At 33.8% G+C, this 22,826-nt stretch overlaps 1 protein-coding gene across 1 annotated transcript in view; it reads left to right on the top strand.

Annotated features, from left to right (window-relative positions):
• Smp_166780 (hypothetical protein) overlaps positions 1-22,826 on the top strand; it is a gene marked incomplete at its 5' end in the record, with an annotated part of 67,195 nt that overhangs the window by 20,628 nt on the left and 23,741 nt on the right. The window contains 13 exons of the mRNA XM_018798873.1: positions 55-193; positions 1,053-1,346; positions 1,933-2,039; positions 3,669-3,739; positions 5,676-5,751; positions 7,113-7,252; positions 8,648-8,764; positions 10,285-10,541; positions 12,398-13,250; positions 15,808-15,906; positions 17,579-17,721; positions 18,720-18,782; positions 21,490-21,601. Coding sequence (XP_018650719.1) covers positions 55-193; positions 1,053-1,346; positions 1,933-2,039; positions 3,669-3,739; positions 5,676-5,751; positions 7,113-7,252; positions 8,648-8,764; positions 10,285-10,541; positions 12,398-13,250; positions 15,808-15,906; positions 17,579-17,721; positions 18,720-18,782; positions 21,490-21,601 — 2,471 coding nt within the window. The remainder of the gene's footprint in view (positions 1-54; positions 194-1,052; positions 1,347-1,932; positions 2,040-3,668; positions 3,740-5,675; positions 5,752-7,112; positions 7,253-8,647; positions 8,765-10,284; positions 10,542-12,397; positions 13,251-15,807; positions 15,907-17,578; positions 17,722-18,719; positions 18,783-21,489; positions 21,602-22,826) is intronic.

Genomic DNA, 22,826 nt, shown 5'->3' with positions numbered 1-22,826 from the left:
TGCAAATCAAAGATGTATTAACCTAAATTTCTGTTAATTATTTTCCTACTTCAGTTACATCAAATTTTTCGAATATGTGGAGTCAAAAGTCGGTCCATGAGTTCCTGGTTCTTTTGAATAACATGAAACCAAATATCATTACATTTGGTATATCATTACTTTTACAAACTAGCCGCCTTTCAGGATACCGCTGGTAAACAGTTTTCTCGTTTAATTATTTGTTAACAATTATTTTATACACATTGGTTTGTTTATTGTGAGCACCATTTTTATTTGAAAATTAAAATGTGGGATAGTTTCTTTAAGTTGACCGCGTTAGTATACAGTATGAAGAAGTAGGTCAGTGGTTAGGGCGTCGGAATTTCAATCATCAAGTCATAGGTTCTAACCCTTATCTATTTACTTTTGTCACTCAACTAGGTAGTATCACTGGTCCTCTCACTTAGTGTATAGCTCAAAGCCAATTACATGAATCTACTCCTCGTAAACAGGTTAGTGTACAGTCGAAAAAAGAATTGGCTGACAGCTGAATCCTATTGATGACTAGTAGACTATCACTTCATTAGTCAAATTTTTCTGTGTACTACACTCAGTCTAAGTATCATATTACTGTTGCTAGTATAGATAATGTCATAAATAACTTTTAGTGCTCAATTCAGCCATGATTTTAAAATTATAAACCCATTTTCGGGAACTTTTTCATATTGGTTGATTAGGCTTTTTAATCCTTCTTAATAAGTCATTTTATTATGTATTCCAATATCAAGTAAATAATATGTAAGGAATACTTGTTTGGCTTTCCTCAAGACAGCAAGAATAATTATCTATTTACATTTTACGTGCTGTTGAGTATCTTTAAAGTGTGGTTATATGCTTACTTCTCAGTTATCTAATAACCGCTTTACATTCTTATACGTATTAGCATCAACAACTGACCCGTATTATTTTCAGCACAACTTATAACACACAGTGATTCTGTGATTTTAATTGTCACAAACTGTGTTTAACTTAAGTCATCACTTACACATATTTTTTTCTCGGCTTCTTTTTAGGTCGTTAGAATTCGCAACTGAGTATCTGAATTTATTTGATCGTTTACAACCGTCTTTTCCATATTTATTAACAACTCCACCTTCCTCATCATTTTCATCATCATCACTGCTACTGAAAGCTGTTATTGATCAGAATAAAATCCAACCAGAAACCTGCCTACTACCTGAGGATGTTTTAGCTTTGAAAGTAGCTCCAGAATTACATCACTTAGCATTTTTCTACATTATATATATAGAATTATATTTAGAGGAATTAGAATCTACCAGTCATAATTCAACGAAATCAAAAGAAAAGTAAGCTTAGACATTAATCGGTGGTTTTGATTTTTCCCGCTTTTCATTTATGAGTTTAAAAAGACATTGCTAGCTTAAAAATTTGTGTTCGACGTAACTATAATACAGCAACTAAATATTGATTCTTACAAAATTTCAAAAGAATTGATATTTTGGAGTGGGTTCGTGAAAATTATTCAGTTTGAAGATGAATCAAATCACAGACTGACTTAAGCTAGACAACATTTGAAACCTATCGTACACCGATTGTAATTGTCTGATTGCTCACGTAACACGACTCCACCACTCATTGTTTTACATTTAGCTCTCTTAATTTTTTCTTCGTTTCCATTAACAGATAAATTAGTGTACATTGTTTTACAGTGTTTAATTCCCCAAAACATGGTGTTCAGTTTTCAATCACCATAATCCTTTCGTTCTGTACTATTTCAATTCTTCAGTTAGTAGGAAATCCATATCTGTATGGTTTATTTTTGTTTATTTACCTATGCTGCATTAATCTTATTGTTCGTTTGTGTGATTTTAAACAAGAAAAGTAATTTTACTATTATTATTGTTATAATTATTATATTTTTAAAATTTCTAGGATTTCGAGACCGACTGAAATACCAACACCAGTATTCTCGGTGTTAAATGATTTACTTGCAGGATTTGAAGAAACGTCATCAGATTATCCTATTGTTATGAGTCACTGTAAGTGTTTGTACAACTCTATTAAACCTTTGTTAGATTATTATTAATGCACATTTAGCTTGATGCCAGTAACTTCTAGCTTCGATTCCAACACCTAGGTACCACTATTATTCTCCTTTTTATCTGTTAACCACGGGTAATGTAATATATATTAACAAGATAGGTTTATTGTCGGGTATCAGAAAAGATTGGTTCGAGCGAACGAGAATTGTAAATAAATTTATGTACCAAGATCTTAAACATAAGATAAAAGTTTATCATATTAAAAGATATGCTGATCGATGGACTGTACACAGACCGAGATTACGTTATACTAGACGTAATTCACGATCGAATATTGAGAACCAGAGTATATACTAAAAAAATACTTCATTTAACACAATTATTGACAATCTATACTTAGTGATTCCAGAATAGAAGTCAAAAATAGGAAAGACATCACAAATTAAATAGCGAGTAAGCTAAGGGTTTGTCTGTACACATTCAATGGTTATTCACATGTTCTTCTACCTAGCCTCATGTTAGTATACATTAAGGAAATGTATTGTATAAGGGCGAGGTGATCAGATTCGATATGGCTTTTTATAAGGTCTCAAAGCATACTTGGAATCGAAAATGATGCTACTGACCTGTTTATAGGTGATTTTGATGAAAACCCTATTATACGTACCATTTATAGACTTTAAGTTTGTTGTGAAGATATGCATCCAGTTTGGTTGTAGGCAAGAAACGATTATGAATGATGATGAAGAGAAGCGTGGCGGTTATGTTTTCAGATGTTACACTTACTAGCAGAGAAAATCTACTAGACTAGATTCATTTTTTTCATGGTTCTCAGATGAAGATAAGTGATATTATTGGTAGTGTTATATTGGCTTTATTGGACACGTTAACCACTGATGGATATAGCCAAATTAACAGCTGTTCATTAGTACCATCACTGTTGAAAAATCCACTGAAATATATTGGTTATTTTTCAAATCTTCTAAAGCGGTATCGAATAAATTGTAGAGATTAATGAAATCCTCTTCAGAAACCTCTTATAAAAGTTTTCAAAGCATTGAATGTTCAACATCATGTACACATTGTTTATCGTTTATTTAGTTGTCATCGTCTAAACAATCTTTTTGTACCGAACAGTTAATACTTCATGACCATGTATTACTCAATCTCAATTTATTTGTCATGTCAAAGAAGTGTATCTGATTGTTACAAATAATTATAATGATTACCAGTTATATCAAAATATCATTATTGAATCGGTGGATCTGGCCCTCGAATTCCCTGGTACGGTCAAAAGTGGGGAGAGTACACTCTCCCTCTCGAAATGCTATCACATGGATACGCGTATACTCCCACTGTCAGGGAAGTTCTACTCAATGCCTTCTCACAGCAGCGCCCTTTTTTACGAAATTCAGAGGACGAAAAGCGAATGTACGACACTTAAACCGATTCACTGAATATGAAGAATCCTCCTCATGGAGTTGGAAAACTCGGATTTAACTGCCTGGCTCATTTATGGAAAAACACAGACGTTATTTCAAAATTCTATTTATATTAAATTATTGTAACTAGAATTATAGATTTTATCATGCCCGCTTTCGGTGTTTTTTGTTTATATCATTGCAGTGTTATGGATGCATTATTTAATGAGTTCACAACGTCGTGATTATGTAGAAATGAAAGAATGTGTACTCGCTGTAAGTTGTGTTCCTTAAAGTTGTATGTAAAAACGTTTTATTTTTGATCATCTATATTATCAATTATGTTTAGTGCCCATTACTTTTTATTGATTAAAATACCAAAAAAGACGTATCAATGTTTTTGTTATATCAAGTGTGCCTGCCTGGATGCCCTGTTTATATATATATATATATATATATATATATATATGGCGTGACGATACCGCCTATTAGAGAAGTAGTGATTTATCGATCGGACCATTGACACACGAAACTCGTACGAGCAGTCTAGAGTACTTAACGGTCCTGCCTCTACCTAGCCCAGCCGGTTAACTCCAGAACACCAATAACAGCCTCTACAATATGAATCCTTATTCTCAAATATACTGGGTTTATATACCAATCAAACAGACCACATTGTACCATAAAATAGAAAATAACATTTGTACAAGATTCAGCCAAAAGTGGCTGTGAATAGGGGGAACAGTAATTAATGGACTAGGGATAACTCAAGAATGATAAATCGTATAATAATGTTTCATAGGTCAAAATAAAGCTTATAATAAGAGGAACACGAATACGAATAGATTAGTTACTTAACAATTATACAATAGGAAATATACATATCACATTGGTGTCCATAAATAGTTCTGAAAGTTACCATTCATAATACTCTTCGGGATATAACAGTTTTTTCCATGGGATATTTATGGATGTTTAGAGAGAGTGGGTTTATATTAATGTTCCAAATTTTTGTGACAGTGTGTCATATAAACTTCTATAGTATAGCTCTGAACTATTATGTAGTTTAGCAATAAGAAATTGAGTTTCAGACTAACTTGCCTATATCAATTCGGTAGTGATGTTGGTCTTTGTGGCTCACAAATCAGGGGAAGTACAATATTCTATCACCAAACCCATAGTTTATAGCATTAGGGCAATACCTTAGTAACAATAAAATAGCTTGAACTGTTCTCTCATATGAACCTTAAGGCTTTAAATGGATACCACATTTGTTCCGTTGTAACTTTATTAGTATTATCTGGTCAAACCACATTGCGTTAAATACAGCTTCGGACTGGCATATAAAGTAAGTTAATAATGCTATGCATCAACATGTTGACTAGGTGACTAATCAATTTACTTTCTACCACCTTCAAAATGTCTGATGTTCTTTCGAATAGTTCGGAGTGGTCATTGATCGAATGAGGACAATTTATAAATTCATTAAGCGTTTAGTCTTTGCGTCAATAGTTATCTATGTCAAACCGCGCTTTCATCTTTGTTTTACTCATTAATGGCCATGATAGCTTTAAGTGACAAGAATAAATTTTGTTTACGTTCGCCATCAGTTTGTTATGGTTTTTTTGTTTCAATTTTGAGCTGGGTAATGTACACTTACATAATCTGGTTATTATTGAAAATTTACATTCAGTATGTGGATTTGTGGAGATTATAATAATTTCCTAATGGTTGAATTCATGAGTGTCTATCTAAGCTAAACCGTCATTGAAAACCTGTAAGTACTAGACGGCCGTTTTATCCTAGTATGGGACTTCTTAGCAGTTCGCACGCGCGACACTATCTCAGGACTTCCGGTCTCGTGCGCGAACACTTAACCTCTAAACCTCTGAGTTAATACAGAGTGCACTGTTGAGGAGTCCCATATTAGGACGAAACGGCCTTCCACTGCCTTCAGGTTTTCAGTGGTGGTCTAACTTAAATCGGTTCATGAATTCAACTATTGAAAATTTATTAGTTATATATGTAAAAATTATTCGGAGCTCATCTAATCAGTTAATTGCCACCGAATATTCTTGTAATGATAACAACCTATTTATCTTCAACACAGTATTTCATTATATTTTGATCAATATGACACCCTTATTTATTCATACTACCATATTGCTTCATAATTTTCTTGTGATATCTAAAAAAACCTCTCCTTGTTTAGCTAAAGAAGCTGATTATAGAACACAAGCTTGTTGTTGTTAGATCATATAGTGTACATCATGGTGACTTAACAGTTGGTAAGTTTTCTATTCAATTGTATAATATTATTCTTTTCTAATGATGAGATAATATTTACATTTTTGTACAGTTTTATGGTGTTGATTTTTAGTATTTATTGTAACTTCCATTTCTTTTTTGAAGATGTTGGTCGTCATTCATTGTATAATTTAACTATTATGACGACAGTTTTTATCGAATAGATAAATGTGACTAGCAGTGGGATTCAGGATAGAGGTTTCGTCCTATTCGGGACTAAGACTGGTCGAATTTCAATTGCGATAATCCGAATCATTACAAACTAAGTTAAAATTCATACCCATTGTACAAGTGATTGGCTGCTTGGTCTCAGTAGCCAAGTGGATGACGTGATACCGTTTCAAGAGAACGGTAGTGAGTTTGAGTTCTGGAGTAAAAATCAACACTTATGCTGATACATCCACCTGGTGAGTCCTAGATAGGATGAAACGTTCATCCTGGGTTCCACAGCTAAACATATTTTATATATCTTACGTAAACCGGTGTCATAACGGTATTCTAAACAGGATTAACATGTATAAACTAAAACTGACCAAAATTCAGTTGGACTTTTGTAGATCTATTAAAATCTGAATGTTTATCGTTTGACAAACCATTAACTACGGCATTTAGTAGTTTTGTATAGGGGTCGAGTTCCATTTAGCACTTAAATTTGTCGAAAGTTCATTCATGGATAGACTGGTTTATGAATGTAAAAAATTTGGTCTAATAAATAGGAATTTTATTCAACTTTTTATTGTTAATAAGTCAATCTACATGGTAGAATGCTGATCATGCTTATTTATATTTATTTTATAAAAAATATCATTTTGCTCTGTTGATTGTTTTCAAGGATGTACTGTAGTGAACAAGAACACTGGTGGGGTTAATCGAATGTATTTGAGCACAACATTACAGAATATCTCAATAAAACATGAGAACCATATAGTGAACAGTTAATTTACAAAATAACAATCACTTGTCTCAATTCGACTGTTTCTTCTGCAAATATCCGTCCATAGTCTCCGATTATAATTGTTCATGCATTTTTGTACCAATTGCGTGTGGTTCTCGTTCTCCTTATCGATCTTCTACTGAAATACATTCAATGCCCGACCATCACCATATACTACTTATGTGAATATCAGTAACCCACACCACAGTACTACTAAGAATTTGTTATCGACTGAAAGATCATTGAATTATGGAAAACTGTAGAACATTGTCTTTTTATCGATTTCCACATTCTGCATTACTTTTGACTGATTGAATGATTGACTAACTATTCTAGGATATATTTTTTTCAGCATATTGTTGTTTCATACAGTATATCTAAAAATATACATATTTCCTATTCATATAGATTACATGAATCATTTGTTGATAAAGTTAAAAGATGTTTCGTCTTTCGATCACCTGATTCAATTATCAAATGAAGGTCAACATGAAGCTGTTGTAACGGAACTAATTAAAACATTCCAGATTCAACGTAATATAAATTCAGTATGTTAACATAAATTTGTCAGTAGTAATGTTTATTATCAATAAACTTTCGAAAGTATATCTAATTATTTATTTATTGTTTGTATTACGGTATGACTAAGGCAGAATGCCAGCTCAGTGGTGTAAATGTTTAGGGCTCGTCAAGAGACCTGAAGGTCATGAGTTATTTCCTCTGTGGTGTTGTAGATGCGCATTGTTAATAAGGCCCATGTTAAGACGAAACAGTTATCCGGTGCTTATTGATTTTAAACAATTGTTTAACTATAGTCATTTCATGGTGTTAGCTATAAAACTCAACAATGTCGACAAATCTCCTCCTGCTAATATACATTTTATATTGATTGTGATAAACAGATTATCATGTAAATGGAAAACCTAATTCAGTGTTTTATTGATTCAAATAACTTTTTTTCAATACAAGGGTATCAGTAATGAATGAATGATGAATATATAGTGATCGTATATACATTCAATTGACAAAGGCAGACAAACAATCGGATTTCATTTTTAATTTCATGTTTGATTGAGGTAAACTTATGTTGAAGATTTCTCCTCCCATCTTTTAGATTTGAGCTATCAAACTTACAGCTTTTACATCACGTCTTAGAACATTTAAACGTAATTGACGTAATTGCAAAATCCAGTTAATCAATGTACTGTTTAGGTGTATGCTATTGTCAGTATTTTCAATCACATCACTGATCATTGAATATGTCATCACAATACTTCCAATTTACTCATGCTTAAATCTGAAACAAATGATCCTTGAGAGAAACGTAGATAATGCAACGAGATGATGTTTCTCAGAACTGTGATATATTATTAATATCATGAATCAACATAAGTTAGAGTTCCATGAAAAAGTAGGGACCACTGGACAGATCTTCTTTCCTGGTATGTAACGCATACACGATCTCACTGTAGGAGATTGAACCCAGAATCTGCTGTTTCGCATGTGAACACTTAACTTTTAGACCACTGTGCCGGAATCTAATAGTATACATGTTGAACCTCGATCAGTTCAAGATATTTGGCAACCATCTACCATTGTTTTCGGTAAGCGACTAACTTACACCCGACTCACGTTCGCACACAAGACCAAAGGTTCTATTTCCAGTTCTCTGTAACAGGGGTGTGGTTGTGCACTGCTGAGTAGTCCCGTACTAGGACCAACCTGTCCAATGCTTTCTACTTTCTGCTTCCCAGTTGATATTTAACTTCGGTCGGTTCGTGCTATCGATAACGTTCGATAATCTCCACAAACCTCTATATTGGTAATTATGTGATATATATATATATATATATATTGGAGAACAATCTAAGCAAACATTAACTTGCCAAGATATTTCCGCATAAATCAAATATTTGTTCTTTGTTTTTTTTTCATTATTTCAGAAACCATCCTCATCTGACCCATATGATCATTATCAGTCTATCATTAAACAACTGGATTTATGCTATGGTTCATTGAAACACTTAATCATGAATTTAACACTAAATAATGACAAAATTGTTCGTAATAATAATAATAATAATTCTCCTTCTTGTGAAACTAATCATATAACTACTAATAGTAATAAAGATGATAGTAGTGTGCATACAAAATCTTCTTTAAATGTTCACTCATTATATTGTTATTGTACTGTAATTATTGAGGAGTGTTTAATTCTATTGAATAGATTAAGTCAAGATGAACAAGTAATTACTGATGGTTCTATTCGTAGTGTTGGATCAATTATAATCAAAATAATTAAATTTTTAAATAGGTATGTGTATAATTATTTGTATTCTAATTTGTTTATTTGCTTGTTCAATTATCAAAGATTATCTATACCTTTCTTTTTAATGACCACCGTAGATTGAGTCTTGTGTATATAATAACTATAACTAAACTGTAAACTTGAATCTATTGAATTTTGGATGGATAACATTTGTTAAACCCCATTTTGCATTTTTATATATTAGACTCACATTTTAATACATCTGGTTAATGAAAGTGTTGTAATTGTATGATACATATGATATAATATTTCATTTTAGACCATGTACTAGTCAGTTTTATTTGTCTAAGTAAATGTTAACGAAGTATTTATTATTTATTTATTTAAACACATAAACATTGGTAAAAGGAGACACCAAAAATATATGCGCCACACAAAGTATTTGATTTGTGTGAAGGCTGGAATACTTCCCGGACGCCCAAACCGAAACAGGTGGCTAGTTCTCTTAGAGGCCACTCACTATACTGAGCCTTTGACCTAGAGGTTTAATTCACAAGACAATGGATCAACGTTAGGAGATGAGGTCCCATGATAGTCGGTGAATAACAATACGTTCATACACCGATTGCCCCATCAGGATCGTGGAGCCCATATACACCATTGGTTTTAGAAATCAGAGTTTTCCATCTCCATGAGGTGAATTCTCCATATCCAGTGAGTCGGTTTAAGTGTCGTACATTCGCTTTTCGTCCTGTAAATTTCGTAAAGAAGGACGCTGCTGTGAGAAGGCATTGAGTAGAACTTCCCTGATAGAGGGTGTATACGTGTGTCCATGTGAGAGCGTATCGAGAGGGAGAGTGTACTCTCTCCACCATCGACTGTACCAATGGATTTGGGAGATAACAGACTTGTTTATATCTTGTATTTGTAGTTGTATTTCGTAGTTAAATACACTACAATTTTAGTCGCATTATTTATAAATAATATTGTTTGTTCATCTATCCTGTTTTTGTTACCCAAATGTTTGACTTTTAAAAAATATCAAAAATCTTTTCTGTATATACATATAGGTGTTGGACATTAATGGGTGATGAATATGTGAATGACAATAATGAGTCTTATTCCAATCAATCCATTGTAAAATTAAATACATCAACTGATATATTCTTATATGGTAATTTATCACTAAAATTATTCACATCTTATAATAATGATGATGATGGTGATGATGATGATGATGATGATGATGATGATGATGATGTAATAATTACTTTTGATCATAATGATAGTCACAATGGTTTTCATAAAAAGGTGAAGAATAGCATCAGCACAGAAAATAATCAGTTGGATTCCTTCAACAACCATGATGATGATTATGATATGTCAGTGGATGAAATGAATAGCAATAAAATAACATCATGGTTAACAATTTCTGAAGCTTGTCGAACTGTAACTGTACTTATTGATTTATTAATATGTATTATACGTACATCGGTGAATTTACTATCAAATTGGAAAATGAATTTTTATTTACAATTAATATCATTAATATATGAACATTTATATTGGTATGTTCTAGACTCATTGTTTTTTGGTTAGTCAAGGGGTGTTCAAATTATTATTGTTATTATTATTATCATTATAATATTTTAAACAAACAAGTCTGGTCAAATTTAGCGCCAAAAGCACGCTACATAAATTACTTACTTACTTACTTGCATGTGTTACCCCTCATGAAGGAGTATAGGCCACCCACCAGTATTCTCCATTCAACCCTGTCCTGGGCAATCCTTTCCAGTTGTTATTCATCCTTTTCATATCTACTTCAATCTCCCGACTCAGTTTGTTCTTTGGCCTTCCTCTTTTCCGCTTCCCTTCAGGATTCCAAGTTAGGGATTGCTTCTTGATGCAGTTTGGCGATTTCCTTAATGTATGTCTGATCCACTTCCAACGTCTTTCCCTAATTTTCTCTTCAGCTGGAAGCTGGTTCGTCCTCTCCCATAAAACGCTGTTGCTGATAGTATCTGGCCAGTGACACTACATAAATAGGACAGTTATAATGTGAAGAGATAAATGAAGGGAGAGTTGTGCAATCAATCGATAGCTGAGCATAAATAGTATTAAATAAAATACTAAATTTGCTTAAAAATACCTCCGTGAAAGACTTCTTTCAATTAAAAAGTGAGTTGTCTCACTTTTAGAAAGAATGTAATAAAAAACTGTAATAGGGTTTTGTTGTGAGCTAGTTATATGTGACCGGAAACCATCAGCAACTGTCTACTTTAGGAGAGAACAAACCAGTTTCTTTCTGAAGAGGGAAATTAGAAAAAAAGACGCTGGAAGTGGATAGGACATACCTTACGGAAATCACAAAATTGCATCACGAGACAAGCGCTTACCTGGAATCCTGAAGGGAAACGGGAAAGAGGAAGGCCGAAGAACAAACTACGTCGGGAATTGGAGGCGGAATGAAAAGGATGAATAGCAACTGGAAAGTATTGCCCAGGACAGGGTTGGATGGAGAATGATGGTGGGTGGCCTTTACTCCTACACGAGGGGTAACAGGCGTAAGTAAGTCAGTAAGCGATAACATCTCAATCCATTGAGTTGCAGAATTTTCAAGATCTCGACCAAGGAGTTTTAATGTACCAACATTTACTAGTCCTATACAGCTATCTTGGATGCCATTGGACCATGTTACCAACTGATCACTTCAGTTTTTATGAACAAGTTCTAGTATCGAGGAAATAATATGCAGTGTTTCAAGTTCATTATAATTATAATTGCACGTATTAGTATTTTTCAGATTTTTGAATATATCACTTATTATGATTATTTTTTTCCTTTTTAATTTAATCTTCTAGCGTCTGCATCACTTTTGTTTAGATAGTTAGTTATGTTTTAGTCACCATCTAATCTTAACTAGACCACTATTGAAAACGTGTAAGCACTGGATGCCCTTTTCAGCCTAGTATGGGACTTCTCAACAGTGCTCAGCTGAGACCCCACCATATGGAATCAGACCCAAGACCTAGACAATCGAGCCAGTATTCAAGAGTGTTAATGTCTAGCCTCAATCAATTCACGATAATGCTCAACCCTCATCCGTTGACTGGTGTGGAAAAATATATCACGCTTGCCAACGTTGAATTTCATTGGTTATTGTTTCTCACTAGAGTGATCTCAAGGTTTAGAGGTTAGGCGTTCGTATGTCAGGTCAAAGGTCGTAGTCTTGATTCCCGGTTACGAGGTCATCAATGCGTACTTCTGAGGAGCTCCATTCTAGAAGCAACCGACTGTCGAGTGCTTCCAGGCTTTCGATGGTGGTCTAGCTAAGATCTAAACCATGGAGATTCTACAATTTTCACAAATTCCCTATACTATTTACTTATGTAATAACTGAATTTACCATTATTATTTTTAGTATCGAAAACAGCATTCCTTGTTCAGCTTTACCGATTGAATTGCGTATTTATCGATTTGATGCAGAATTCCCAGTCGATTATATTCCATTTGAATTGAAAGTTAATGCATATAGTGGAACGGTTAGTGCACCTCCAAGTATTGCATGTTTACATTTATTCCATGAACTGTCTCTGGTGTTATTTGCTTATAATCAAATGTCCAGTGTAAATATTCCATGTCGTGACTGTCCAGATTTATTGAAATTATTAGTACAGATAGTGATACGAAGTAGCAGACAACTACAATTATTAAGTGCTAAGTTTTATTCACCTGATTTACGTACATATCTGGAAACAGGTAATCGTAGTGATTATCCAACTGATAAGATTATATCATTTAATAAAGTTTCTACTGAATGTTCAACTATTCTTCAAACAAATGAAGAATTTGTAAACCCAGTTTCTCCGGATGATAATACAATAGCATGTACAGATGATCTTCAGAAGAGTATAACTTATAAATCTTGGCCAATTGATTGTGTTTGTTTAACTCAAGTATTAAGTTGTGCTGTGAAATGTCTATTGGGTGGTTCATTAACACGTGAAATTACTACTGTTTATCAATCAACAATGGAGAAATACTTATTCTTGGAATTACTAGAATCATCTGATTTTGCAAAACTTTTTGATTCTATCAAAAACAAATCCGTCGATAATTATGTTAATTTTTTACCTGAATGGATTAATACTTTAAAGAATTTATACACTTCTTCTGATATATTCGATCATCCATATTTACAGCAACCAATACAGCAGAATAGTTTAAATAAACCTAATTGGTGGAATCCAGCCACGATTGATGATCAACAAAGAGTAGGTTATTTACTGTTTTCTTCTTGATTATTATTATTTATTTGTGTTGCATTTGTCGCTGTTATGTTTTTGGATTGTTTAACTGATTTATGGTTGGTACTGGGACCCTGAATCTGACGACGCGTAGTGAGGACACAAAAACTAGTGATATTGGATTTGTTTAACCATGGGAACGAATCGAAATTATGGAGAACACATGAAGATTGGACATGTGCAATGTGATAGTCATTTAGAAGTTTAATATAACGGACTGAATAATTCCATTACTGAACAATTCTTATACCTGAAAGATGATTTCCACCTTAATTTGGGTTAATTAAGAATATAAAATGGTCAATTACAGTAATCGGGTCTGTTCAATTCTAAAAGCTAGTGTATTGGGCGTAGAATTTGATAGTCATCAGCTGTGATTTATTTTGAGGATTAATCGAAAAGGACTAGAAAGTTGTTTCTCATGTTCACAACTGGTCTGTACTGACGTATAGTTCAACTGATCACTTCACTTGTCTATGTCGTCTTATTACCCATAATGTGTTGGTGATTAATGAAATGTTGCCACTAATTTAACTCGGATACAGATTTACTGCTTGAACCACATATGTTAGTCATAATCAATGAGTGAGAAGACATGATTCAAAATCGGTTACAGTGGAGCCGTTATATTCTTTCTTTCATTCTTTCTATTTTCGAACTTTAAGGTTTAATATTATTCTTATTTTTTATTTGTAGTCATAGTTTCCAGATTGTACTTCCTGATTAGTCATTTACTATCATTGAAACTATGTCTAGTTTTGATCTTGTTACTTTCTTGTCTCAAATCGTGTGATGGATAATTATTGCTGTTGGATTCTTTTTCGATTAATATATACAAGTTAAATTAGAAGTATTCTAATAAAAAATAGCTTGGTGACTTAAGCAAAAAGCTATCTATCATTTTATTTATTAACTTAAACACATAAACATTGGTAAAAGGAGGCACCGAATAGATATGCGCCACATAAATCATTCGACTTGTGTGAGGGCTGGGATACTGCCCGGGTGCCCAAATCGAAGCAGATGGTTTTCGTGATGGGACACACCCGCACCCTTTGACCTAAAGGTCTAATCCACAAGACAGTGGGGCAACGTCAGGAGATGAGGTCCCTTAGTAGCCGGTGACCAATGATTGGCTCATATACTATTTGTTCCATCAGGATTGTGGAGCCCATGTGCACGATTGGTTTGGAATAAGAGTCTTCCAACTCCGATAGATAGAATCTCCTTACCCACTAAACCGGTTTCAGCGTCGGACATTCACTTCCCTTCCTCTCGATTTCGTATACAACACCCCGCCGCGAAGGGAGTGAGTAGGACTTCCCTGATAGTGGTTGTATACGCGTATCCATGTGAGAGCGTTTGGAGAAGGAGAGTTAACTATCCCCTCTCTCGGCCGTACCACGGCATTTGAGGGAACCGTACCTATCATTAGTGCATATATGTCATATTGAATTATTGATGTACCCAAAATTGTTATTGATAACGTCTATATGTAAGCTCATTGAAGTAGAGTACATATACTGAGTTCTTAGTTTTCTTTCCATATTTTATTTTTACAATAATGTAACGATAATAAATTCTGAAATAGATTGGATTTGTAGATAGAGTACAACATTGGATATGTTTTGATACCCGTTTCCAATGGTTAAAAGACTAACTTAATGGAAGTAATTTTTCTTGTTGGAGTTTGGTTAAATTCGTAAATTACCTGCACAATAGTATAAAGTCAAATGCTGACTTTACATCAAAATAAAATCTAAATTACAGAGTGATTGTAACAACACCATAAGTGTAAGGAATCTGAGTACTAGATTCGTAATTAGTTTACCAATTGTTTATGCACCAAATAAAAGATCGTAATTAAGAGAATATAGGGATGCAATAATCCAAACGTTTAATAATAACCGAGACACAAAAACATCAGTTCTTTATAAGATAGTTTCACAGGTTACAAATTCTCGATTTTCTTTCCATTATCTGATATTTGTCACAGATTGATTTTAGTTATAGTACTAAATCATAACAGCCAACTTGTTAATGATTACATTTCAGGACATTCTTTATGCTCAAGTGACGAATTTATGACTTATTGAGTTCAGACATGGTGAAATAGTTGTCGGTTAATTGGTGGTTTCATTATTTTGAAAATTGATTAAAATTGAAGTTGTACCGTTGAACACCGACCCCAGTGATTTCGATAGTTGAGGGTTTGTAACGAGACTCGAAGGTCCTGGATTCGGTCCCTAGTGGGGTCGTGAATTCATAGCACTGAGTAATCCCAAACTTGAACTTAAGACTTGTCTCATGGTGCCTGGTTTTAAATGATATCCCGATTGAGATCAATCTGCAATTCATACAACCCATGGAATTAAAAAAAAGTCACTGTTTTTATGCTTTTTTTCAATCATGTACCAGTTAAACTATCAGTGTACACACAATATTGTCATAATTTTGTTCAAATTCAACCATTACTAATTCATCATACCTTAATATTTTTGCTTTCTTTTTTCTTTCAATTCAGTCACTAGACTGGGAATGTGTAAAGGTTATTTTCTTGATCTCTTATCCTAATCCTTTCCCAGAATACGACAGTATTAAAACACTTTCTATATCAACTGAGGTATGTTGAAGTAAACTGATTAGTTAAATTATCATTAGTAATAATACTTTTTTTCATACACTAATGTTTAATGGGATATTTTAATTATACAAACTATTCATAGTGAAGCAGATACAATATGGCTAACATATGTGACGTGATATTTTGGTGTTGTGCTATTGGGTATATTTTGTAGGGTTATGGATCTGCACATGGCATTATTGCTTAAGGTTAATCAATTCAATACTGCATATAATGAATTGCGTAAAGTTACATGATTACATAGTAAAATAAATTAATACAAAGCGTTAACTTTCTCTGTATAACTCTAAATTTTATTGTTTCAGTGTTATGTGTTAATTTGTTAAAATTCAGATAGTATTTATCATAGATTGATCTCATTTGGAATATCATTGAGTAATTATCATCCTGAGTGCTGTTAGAGGTATGAGGGCGGTTATCACTTCCCGGTTGTCCACACCGTGGAAGGGTTCTTCTGGAGGTACCTAAAAAGAAAATCGGGTTAAGGGGTGGTCTTAGTGACCTGAGAGCGTGACCGCAGTGCCCAAGCGACAGTTGTTTGAGGTCGGTCACATACGACCTTTTTGTGAGTAGTTTTCGTGTGAACTCCGTACTTGTTAAGACCTTACCGCTGGAGATGGATATCCGTAGGATAAGACGAGGTGTGCATTTTCAGGGTCGACCTTTTCTAACCCCACCTCTCCTTGTAGGAAGGCAGCATCGCTGTTATGCTGGTTGTCTGAAGGAAACACCTTACTTCCGTCACACCCCTGTATAGTCAGCAGTACAAATTCGCCCTCGGACCTTGCGTTTGCTGCTCTCAGTTTTACCGCTCTTCAACCTACCTGTCTGACACGGTAGGACCTTGAGGAACGATTGTTCCAGCCAGTATAGCTCGATTGGTTCATCACGATAGGCAAGCCCGACCACCACGTCAAGGTAGCAGCAACGGTCGGGTCATTGAGGAATAGGGAACACTGAATAGTTGTTCCGTCCCAACATGAGACTTCTCAGACATCTGTATTAATTGCTAAAAAAAGATGAAATAGGCACTTACTCTATCTAGAGAAAACCAGTTCAAACTGCAGATGATAACCTTATTTACTAGTGCTAATGAGGCCAAAGACACAGTTAAGTTTATTCAGATCGACTACATTCCTCATTTATCATCATGAGCATGGATAACAAATAAACATGCTTTCGTATAATTCGTTCGTAAGGGTTGTTTGAATTTTTTCACTGTTGCTGTTAAAGACTGCAAGTGATCAGTCTCTTTTTCCATATGGGCATTGTTTGCTCATTGCTTTGAAACATCCAGCTGACGAGTTCCTGGTTGGACGAAACGGTCTTCTTAGATTTCCCAAATATCGAAAAAGTCCGATCAGCTGTAGTCCTTGGCTTTGACAATTCGTTACAGCTGAATTATAAGTCATCTTGACTGCACAAGTCAATGGCTATATAGGCTCTGTTAGCTAATTTGATAACAGCCTGGACGTTTGGAGCTTAAAGATAATAGGTTGAAGTCCCAGAGCGAACATCAACACGTAGGTGTAGATACATCCAGCTGAAGAATCGTAAGTAGGATTCCACCGCTAGTCACTATTCGGATCTGCCCAAAATATCATAGTATACTCTACTGGTATTGTCTTTTTTTCGTTCGATGCTTATATAGATGTTGAAATTTTTATGTGATGCATCAAAACTCATATCAACTAGTGAATCAAAGAAAATTTTACCAAAAAGTGAAATAGACATGATAATTCAATCAAAAGTGAAAGATACTCAACATTTACCATCTGTTCCTAAAGGATTAAGGTTAGTGGTAATAATTCTGAGTACTATTTATTACTGACTTATTTCATTACAGTTTTATTGTTATCAGACTTATGTATGTTGTAAATAACTAAACTTGTTAAAAATTACAAAGGTATGTGCTTTTCACTTGAGATTTATGAAAAAAATTTAACCTATGGTTAATAATTTTAGTTGGATGTAACTGCGAACCGACTGAAGTGGTGATACGAGTTCCATATGGTTGCTCATTGGATGATTTCACGACTTTTAGAGAACCGTTAAAGTTTGAAAAGTGGTAATGATCATCATCAGTAGACTTGTCATATCGTAAGTAAGACAAATAAATCAATGATTTCATCAGATAATCGTAGTGCCTATCAACTATAAATTGACTTAAGTTATGAATTTTGACCTTTATATCCTGAGTTATTGATCTTGAATCAACGTACTCACCGCCCGCGAGGTTTAAATGTCGTGAATTCGATCCTGTTTGAAGCTCCTGGATTTTCATTGCTTTATGGTCTCAAACTAGGACAAAAGCGTTGTTTATATTGTGATTTGCATAGGTTTGCATCATCTCGTTATCAATACTGAAGACAGAATTTCGATCAGCGTTTGTTGGCTTTCTGTGTGCGTCCAGGGCGGATTTCCTCGATCTAACTACTTTGTCACAAGTTTGAGTATTTACCCATAGGATAGCTCAAACACTTTTTAATAATCATACAGACATCTGACCTTTTTTTTGGAAAAACCTAGTGACTATCTGGATTCATTAGTTCAAGAGATAACATATTGACAATGGACTTTAGTCCCAATGTAATCATCAATACTAGAATGTATATTTATGCAAGTAATGTATCACAAATAGAACGAGACAGTATTCTGGATTCCACTATTAATCATGATTCATCTACTCCAAAAATGATCATTGTTTAATGGATTATACATATGAAAATGTTTTTCTTTATCAATAAACGTTTTCTTCATTTTGTGTAATTTTTTATTTTTTATACTTCTAGTTTTCTGACCAAATCTATGTATTATTTAATCGCTGATCACTATATGAAAAATAATCATTTTGAGTAAGTTGTATTTTGTTCTTCTTCTTCTTCATTGAACTCTGTTTTAATTGTTACTTATTAAACGTTGATGAAGCGAGTATGGGTTAAGGGTGATAGTTTTTAGGTCTTACATTTATGGAGTTACCTTTCTGTTATTAGGTACAGTATAATCTTTTTAAAAAAAAAATCTCTGAATGATTCCTTCAATACACATGACTACCTATTCAATCTTCTTTGAAATGCTTAGTTAACTCACTAACCAAGTAAAAGTTTATGTATTAAGCTTTAAGTCAGACTGTGCATTGTGCTGAGGCCCGATAATGTTATCTGTTCTCGTGAATTTAATATATATATATATATATATATATATATATATATATATATATATATATTTCCAAGATTTTGATAGTGTTTTTTATATTGTATCCGAGATCCACCATTAATATTGTGTGTATTGTTGAATACCTAATAAGATCATAGTTAACCATGTAAGATTGGTTTAGTAATTCATAAATTCAAACAAATCGTCTGTCTAAACCAAATATTACTCATTTGTTGACTCACTTATTACACATAAATGGTTCTTCGGTATTTCGATATCAATTTTTGTTGTTGTGTAGTCAAATATAAAGCGTTTTTACACATTACACTCAACCTCTTCCGTCGTATTTATGAATTTTTGATCACAGATTACCAGTAAATAAATAGATAGACTGCCGGTAGACTTCTGTGTTATGTAGAAGCAGCGGCTATTTGTTGCGTAAACCCCAATTTTTGTGTTCAAAAAGAACTTGTGTTTCGCCTGGTTCTACCATGCTGACTGACTCACTGCTTTCCTTTCCTTCGATTTTTTTCTAGGTTTTGTTTGGCTGACCTCATTTTTATTTTATTACATTAACACTTTCATTGTTAATATTAGTCGAGTTTCCATCTCTATTTTATGGTTGTTTTAACTAAACTTTATTATTTTAAGATTATTCGATTTGAACATCCAACCACTTCCATTTTCTCTTATATTCATTCCAACTATTATAACCATTGTTAGTATTATTATTGGCATTAATATAAGTACGTTACCATTGGTTTTTGGTAGTCGCTATCAGTTTCATCATGTTTGTCTTCTGTAATCATAATTTACACATGTTTCTCATATTCGATTGACTACCTTCGCTATACCACTATTTACCCTCGCCCTCAAACGCTCTGGTACGGCCGAGGGTGAGGAGAGTCTACTCTCCCTCTCGAAACGTTCTCATTTGGACACGCGTATACACTCACTGACAGGGAAGTTGTACTCATTCTTTACGAAATTCAGAGGACGAAAAGCGGATGTCTGACGCTTAAACCGGGTTGATGGGTATGTAAAATCCACCTCATGGAGTTGGAAAACTCTGATTCCAAACCAATGGTTTACATGGGCTCCAGAATCCTGAGGGGAAAATGTATGGAACTGTTGTTAGTCACCGGCTACCATGTAACAGCATCTCCTAACATTGCTCTACTGTCTTGTGGATTAGACGTTTAGGTCAAAGGCTGGGGAAGTGGTCTCAAAAAAAACTACCCGCTTCGGTTTGGGCGTTTGGACAGAATTCCATCCCTCACATAAATCAGAAGATGAAGTGTGTTGCGTGTGTATTTAGTCCCTCCTTTTACCAATGTTTATGTGTTTAAATAAATAAATAATACATTCGGTTGCATCATGGTCTCTCTATCCGTTCACCTATATACTGAACTTGTATGAATATGGGAGGTACTTATAATTGTCTCTCTTCGTTAGTGAGCTAAGTGACCTTTTTCGTGTTACACGTGAAATTACCATTGTGACAGATTTATTTCTTTATACAAATCAATTTGTATGTTTAATGTATTAGAGTACACAAAAAGTTGAGATGAATTCACTTATTTCATATTGTTCATTATTTTTCCTTTATAATAGATCATTGAATCATGATTTGTAATTTTGTAAGAACCTTATATTTATAATCCTAAATATGATCCAATCAATATTTCTTTTTGTTTTATCGAGTGCATGCATGCGTGCCCTATTTAATATATGAGGTGATGATCCCCACCAATGAGAGGAGAGTGAATTATTGATCGCACCAGTGATACACAAAAGCCGTATGAGCAGTCTTAAGTACTTATCAGTCCTACTTTCAGCCTAGCCCAGTCCAGAACACCAATAACAGCCTCTGCAATACGAATCACTATTCTCGAACATACTGGGTTTGTATACCAATCAAACTGACACAACGTACCATAAAATAAAAAATAACATTTGTACAACATTTAGCCAAATGTGGCTGTGAATAGGGGGAACAGTAAGTAAACGACTAGAGATAACTCAAGAACGGTAAATCGTATAATAATAGTCTATGGGTCAAAATAAAGCTTATAATATGAGGGACACGAATATGAATAGTTTAGTTACTTAACAATTATACAATAGGAAATATACATATCATATTGGTCCATAAACAGTTCTCAAAGTTACCATTCATACATCTCCACGGGATATAACACTTTTATAAACAATATCTTACTGGAATTTACTTGACGCTGAATTTCTCATTTTGTTTTATTTGGAAATTTGTTTCTTTCCATTTGAACGAATACAAATTATACTTTCCTTGTTAAACATTTATCAATAAAGTATCATTATCCTTTTAAGATATGAATTGATCAGTTGATACTTGTTGTTTTTGTATTTTCTGTTTTTTTTATCTAGTCGTGCTGTAGAGTATTACTTACAAGATTTACGTGTTTCTCCACAACGTGTAGATACATGGGCCTCATTAGGTTTGATTTATTCAAGTGAATTGGAACAAGTTTTAAATTTGGTAAGTTTTTAAAATCATACTGACTTTTATCATTTATTTTCTGAATACTTCTGGCTTTGTTTTTAAAGTTTTGCTGGTCGTATACAGATTATACAAAAGTCGTTCTTTGTTTGGTCCATTAATCTAAACCTATCATTTTAGTGATAGTTTAGATCAACAATGTTTAACTACAATCGAATAATAACTTAGTTAACTCAGTTGATAGAAGTAGATCATGTGTATGTTGCTGTGATTTAGGTTCTGTTATAACTCTACTTATTTAAAACTCGTTTACAAGAATCAGTTTCAAATGGCTTCATTGAACGTTGATTTCGTTAATTGTTCATGTAAAGAATTCCCTCTTATTTTATTTATCAATGTTATTCATAGTTTATTGTATCATAAACATACTTCTACAAGGTTACTAAGTTCAATGAACGTTATATACTTACTATTTGTGTAATGAAATGCATTGTGATATGATAAAAAAAACACAGGTAGATTTTGTTTACACTCGATAATAGATACGACTTAATCACGATCAGTAGAATAAGCATGACTTGACACAGGAATAAAAGACTTATTGCTAGACTGGGCACTCGATTGACATATCAGATCATGATATAAATTACTTGACATCAAATATACAAAGTCCAAATAGCGATTGAGAATCTGCTATAACTTAGAACAATAGTTATCAACACAGCCTACATACGGTCTATACAGAATGAAATCGAGGTTTAAGTAATAATAGAAAGAATTTAAAATATTATATAGTCTCATATATTTAATATAGATGGATGTATCTATCTTCTCTCATTAGCTAGTCACTTATTACTTACATACTTACTAACGCCTGCTACCTCTCTGTCCTGAGCAATCCTTTCCAGTTGTTTCCAGTTATTATTCATCCTTTTGATGTCTGCTTCCGATTTCCGACGCAATGTGTTCCTTGGTCTTCCTCTTTTCTGTTTTCCTTCAGGATTCCAAGTTGGCGCTTGCTTCACGATGCAGTTTGGTGGTTTCCGTAATGCATGTTGTATCCACTCCCGTCTTTTCCTAATCTTCTCTTCATCTGGAATCCGGTTTTTTTTTATCTCCCACAGTAGGCTGTTGCTGATGGTATCCAGCCAACAGACATTGTGTATCTTGAGTAGATAATTGTTTATAAATATTTGTGCTTTTTCGATAATGGTTGTGGTAGTTCTACAAGTTTCAGCTCCGTACGATAGAACTGTCTTGATGT

Source organism: Schistosoma mansoni, chromosome 3 (genome assembly GCF_000237925.1).
Source record: "Schistosoma mansoni strain Puerto Rico chromosome 3, complete genome".
NCBI lineage: Eukaryota > Metazoa > Platyhelminthes > Trematoda > Strigeidida > Schistosomatidae > Schistosoma > Schistosoma mansoni.
This window is presented reverse-complemented; position numbering and strand designations above follow the sequence as displayed.